Consider the following 5229-nt stretch of genomic DNA (forward strand, 5'->3'; position numbering starts at 1 on the left):
TCCCCCCCCCCCACTGCTGCTGGTTTTGGCCTGGGCCTGCTGCTCACCCCCCATGGCCAAGCTTCTCCCCACCCTTGGGCCTGGTCCTCCCCCACATCAGGCCTGGACCCACTCCTCCCTTCCCCCCGCCACTGCAGTGGGCGGCGGGGGGGAAACAGCCCGGACCCCAAGCAGCAGGAGGGAAGGGGGGAGCAGGTCTGGACAGGGCGGGGTATGGGGCTCGATCCCCACCTGCTTCTTTCCCTCCCTCTCCCTCCCCCCCAATCATTCTTGATGGCTATTTGGCTACTAAAGATATAAAATCATTATTCCTGTGAACTCTACTGCTGATTGCTCAGATTAGACTCAGGACATTCAGTTTAGGTTTCTTCTTTTGTCTGAAAATTATCTCCATATGGAGCTCTACTGGACATAAATTTAGAGATTAAATACTGTTTAGATTATAAAATCTTTAGGACAGGACATACTTCATTCATCTGTGCTTGTACATCATTCTAGAGTAGTGAGGCTTCTAGGCATTATTGTAATACAAATATCTTCCTTTCTTTTCCAAATGCAGTACTTATGATATGAAGGTAAAAAGTTACTAAGTAATTAACTTAGTGCATGAATCTTTTCATATTATTCTTCATCCTTCCATTTTGGAAAGAGGTGTTGTTTTAAGTTACCAGAAGCCTTAAACCTCTGCTTTTCTGGTTATGTACAAGTCACTTTATCTCTATTGTAATGTTGTGTTTGGAAAATGCTTTGGGCCATAATTCCATAAAAGACTGGAATGGAAATAGACTTGCAAGCTTCTAACTGCACTGCATTAGCATTCCAACATGTCACTTAAAGATTCTGAATAGTTCTCTTAAATATTCATAGCTTGCATTAGAACAAGTAAAATTCTTTCTCTTAACCCTATTTTCTGCATTGAGACAATCGAAAGAACGATATAGTTGTGCTAAGAGTGGGAGACCTTTTGTAAAGGCATAAAAATTCTTAATTTTTTTGTCATTATCTTTGTTTACTAGAATATTATGCACATTTCAAGCCCCAAGTGTGAACCATCATTCCTCCATAAATTGGCTTCGTAACGTTTTTTATGTAGTTCTCATGCTGTAAACTGAGACTCTTCATACATACTAAATGATTTGGGACTAATGAAATATGCATGCCTCTCATGAATAATAGAGATGCATTCTGTATCGGCAAAGGATGCTCATTTGATTACCACAGAAGCTAAGACGAGCACATAAACATCTTAAGAAAGACATTTGGATTACATATGGCATAACTTAAGCAATATATATATATATCATGGATCCTTTACTGGAAAGAGGAGAAGAGTTTTGTTATTGTATTAAAGCACCGCATAATGAAGCATTTGATGTTCTAAATCTTAATGTTAAAATTGACACTTCCTGGATTTTCCAGGATTTCGAAGCTGCAAAGGATACATATGCAATGGAGTCTGAAGGAGAAGCAAACAGTGCTGAAGTAGAGACCTTGAACCTCAGAATAAAACAGCTGGAAAAATCGGAGGAAAAACTGAGGCACATTTTAGAGGACTACATGAATTCAGATTGTGTACTAAGAAACAGGTACATGCATGTGTTTTTACTTTTAACTATAAGGGGAAGACTTTCTATGATTTTGTTTTCTTTGAGAACTGAGCACATAATTATTGTAATCATTTGCCTTCTGGAACAAGCAGAAATTTTTTAAAAAGACATGGTTGGATAAGTAGAGATTGGTGGCCTGGTATAATGTTATGGAAAGGACAGCTGACACATAGTGGGCAGTGTAATAAAACATACTGAGAAGACAGTGAGAAGGAGGAGAATGGGGGGAGACAGAGCAGAGGTCATTGAAGGGAATCATTGTAAGACTTCAGGGCAAGGAGACTAGATTTAAGATGGAGGTAGGTCACTGTGGGTAGGAATGAGACGAGCATAGAAGATTACAGCAATCAAAATAGGAGTTGCTCGTGGACTTAAAAAAATGAACGTTTTGTCATTAACATAAAGAGAAAAACTTGTGTTTCAGAAATATTTAAATTGTGGAGAAGGCTTAGACGTGTCTTGGGTGAGTGTGGGAAGAGGAGGGGAGGAGCTCAAGTGTGATTCTAGGCTACTGGGATGATGGTGTGTTTTTGGTGGTAAGAGGGAAAAGAGACTGTTTTGTGCTAATTCTCTTATTGCCAAAAGCCAGTACCTAATAGACTTTAACATTCACTATAAGAGATGTTTTGCAAAAAGTGTTACAGAGAAGTATGTGGATAAAAGTATGTTTGTGGCAGCTTCAGAAGTCAAGGAGAGCTACTGCTCTGCACCAGGGAGCTGCTGTTAGATGTAACTGTTACACAAGCATGAGCCTGTAGAGATATGGGGAGCAAAACTGCTCCAACTTCAACCCTGCTTTATTTTGGGTCAAAGCTGGAGTGATTTAGCTACCGAGTCATGCACACATCCCAGTTACAATGTACAAGATATTGCATTATCTTTAAGACCCTATAAGTATATATTTACCCATATCCTATGTTAACCATTTAAGTCAGCCTAAGTCATGGCAGCCATATATGATACTACTGTTACTCAATAACACTCCCTGCTGATGGTCTGGGGTCTAGCAAAATCTTTCCAGGGAGCCTAGCTATGATACAGGACTGCGGCCTGGCTATATACAACTAAATAGTGCCTTTAAGAGGATTTTGAGAGTCTCTAAAAAAAAAAAATAATAATAATATCTACACATGAATGCTGTTATTAATTAGATGTTGATTATGATGATCATATATTAATACCTAGTGATTATTTATTATTACTGAGAGAAAAACAACTGGAAATTGAATCTGGACAAACTAATGATGCCTGATTATCTATTTTGAAACAATATTGCATGCTGGTGATTGAGCAACATTTTAACTTTCAATACCATAGAGCAAAAGAGCTGGAGCTGTCACAGGGGAAACTTTTTGAAACAATTGACCAATTAAATGCAAAGGTGCACCTGGTTGAAAATGCAAATCTACGTGTTAAAGGGAAACTCCAAGACATGCAGGGGGAACTGAGAGATTTGGTAAGTGAAACATTGCTTAATATGAGGTGAGCTATGTTATCTTCATGCTGGTGACTTGCAAATAAATCATTACACTGTCTCCTCTTCATCCATCAATGCATCTCAACCTGGCTTTCTGATATCTCCTGGGTGACTTGTCATTTTAAGCAGTGCATAATCAAAGCAGAACTCCTTGTCTTCCTTCCCAAACCTTCTTAGTTTCCCCACTTTTCTTTTACTGCTGGCAATACTACCATCTTGGCCTGGTTATTTCTGATTCCTTCCTCTACACTTTCTTTGATCATAGAATCATAAAATCTTGGAACTATAGGTCTGGAAGGGAACCAGGGAGATAAGTTTGGTTTAAGTCCCTGCTCCAGGCAGAAACATGCCTTTCTAAAGCACGCAAGACAAATATTTATCTAGTTTGCACTTAACCTCTCTAGTTAATCTGTTCCTCCAGTTATCACTATCTGAGTTAGAAAGTTGTTCTTAATTCCCTTGTTGCAATTTAAGATAGTTATTGCTTGCCCTGTTCCCAATGGACAAAAAGGAACAGCTGATTGCCATATAACTTATAACTACCCTTCATGCATCTGAAAACTGTAATCAAATCCCCACTCAGCCTCCTCTTCTCCAAACTAAACAGCTTAAGTTCTTCTAACTTTTCCTTGTTCATCATTCTTTCACATCTCTAATCATTTTTGTTGTTTTCCTTGGGGCTTTTCCCAGTTTGTCCAAGTACAGTTTCTCAAAGTACAGTGCCTGTAACTGGGCACAGTGCTCCAGGTGAGGCTTCTCCAGGGCTGATCAGAGTGGAAGAATCACTTTGTGACTTCCAGACAAGGTTCTTTGGGTAAATCTGATATATTTTATTAGACCAGCTAAAATAGTTGGAAAAATTCTTCTTTGCAAGCTTTCAGATAGAAACACCTTTCTTCAGGCAGAGGGACCATCTGCAGTTGTTTTGTGCTCTCCTGGATGAGATGGAAGCCAGAATGCAGGTCAGTTAAAATGCAAATGCCTAGCAGTGAGGGTCAGAGTGGGTGAGAAACAATGCATGAGAGAGGTGGGAAGGGGGGAAAGGGAAATGGTGATCTGCTGGTGGAATGTAGCTGGTAAGCTGTAGAGAAGTTACCTGGGGTATCAGAAGTTAAGCAACTTATAATGCGTCATAAATCCAAGCTCTATATTTAGACCATCATTTTTTGTATCCAGTAGATTGATGAAGTGAAGTTCTTAGGCTTATCTGTGAAAGGTGTTTTGTAAATTCCCTTTGAGGATTAGAACTGAGAGGTTGGAGAGGGAGTGGTTATCTTGTGAGAAATATGCACTCACAGGTAATTGGGTATTTTTCGTCTTTCATAGATTTTTGGTGTGTGTTCATTCTGGTATGCAGTTGTTCTTTTGTTTCTCTACATATTTTTCACCAGGGTTTTTTGTGCACTGGATGAGATATTCTGGGAGTGGTGGAGATGTCTTGGCAGGTTTTACATTTCTTGTCATTGCATAGTCTGGATCCATTCAGTGTGTTTTAGGCTGTAGGAATTTTGCTTCTGGTGATGAGATTGGTGAGTTTCAGTGTTTGTTTAAATGTTAACATGGGTGGTTCTGGGAAGATTTCTTTAAGAATTGGGTCGTCTTCTAGTACGGGTTGCAATTGTGTAAGGATTTTCTGTATAGGTTCCAGGGAGGGATGCTATGTCATAACTAGTGGTGTGTGATTCATGGGGATTTTCTTTTTGTACTGCAGCAGTTCTTCATAGTTTCATAGTAGCTGGGGTCATGAGGGACCTGAACAGATCATCCAGCCTGACCCCCTGCCACAGGCAGGAATGAATGCTGGGTTCACAAGACCCCAGACAGGTGATCATCTAACCTTTTTTTGAATTTATCCAAGGTAGGGGTGAGGACCACTTCCCTGGGAAGTTGCTTCCATATTCTGGCCACCCTAACTGTAAAATATTGCCTTCTGGTCTCTAATCTAAACCTATTTTCCATCAGCTTATTACCATTGTTCCTTGTCACCCCAGGTGGAACTGGGGAGAATAGGACTCTTCTCTTATTTGCTGTTGATCTCCCCTGATCTGTTTGTAGGAAGCCACCAGGTCCCCCCGCAGTCTCCTCTTCTGAGGCTGAACAGGTTCAGGTCATAGTTTCATAGTTTCTAGGGTCAGAAGGGACCTG

At 40.2% G+C, this 5229-nt stretch overlaps 1 protein-coding gene across 1 annotated transcript in view; it reads left to right on the forward strand.

The window, feature by feature from the left end:
- LOC109303614 (myosin heavy chain, clone 203-like) overlaps positions 1-5229 on the forward strand; it is a 115335-nt gene that overhangs the window by 92288 nt on the left and 17818 nt on the right. Inside the window, exons 7-8 of the mRNA XM_019525814.1 lie at positions 1420-1586; positions 2925-3063. Coding sequence (XP_019381359.1) covers positions 1420-1586; positions 2925-3063 — 306 coding nt within the window. The remainder of the gene's footprint in view (positions 1-1419; positions 1587-2924; positions 3064-5229) is intronic.

The sequence above is a fragment of the Gavialis gangeticus genome, unplaced genomic scaffold, assembly GCF_001723915.1.
Source record: "Gavialis gangeticus isolate Ggan-Ray unplaced genomic scaffold, GavGan_comp1, whole genome shotgun sequence".
Classification (NCBI taxonomy): Eukaryota; Metazoa; Chordata; order Crocodylia; family Gavialidae; genus Gavialis; species Gavialis gangeticus.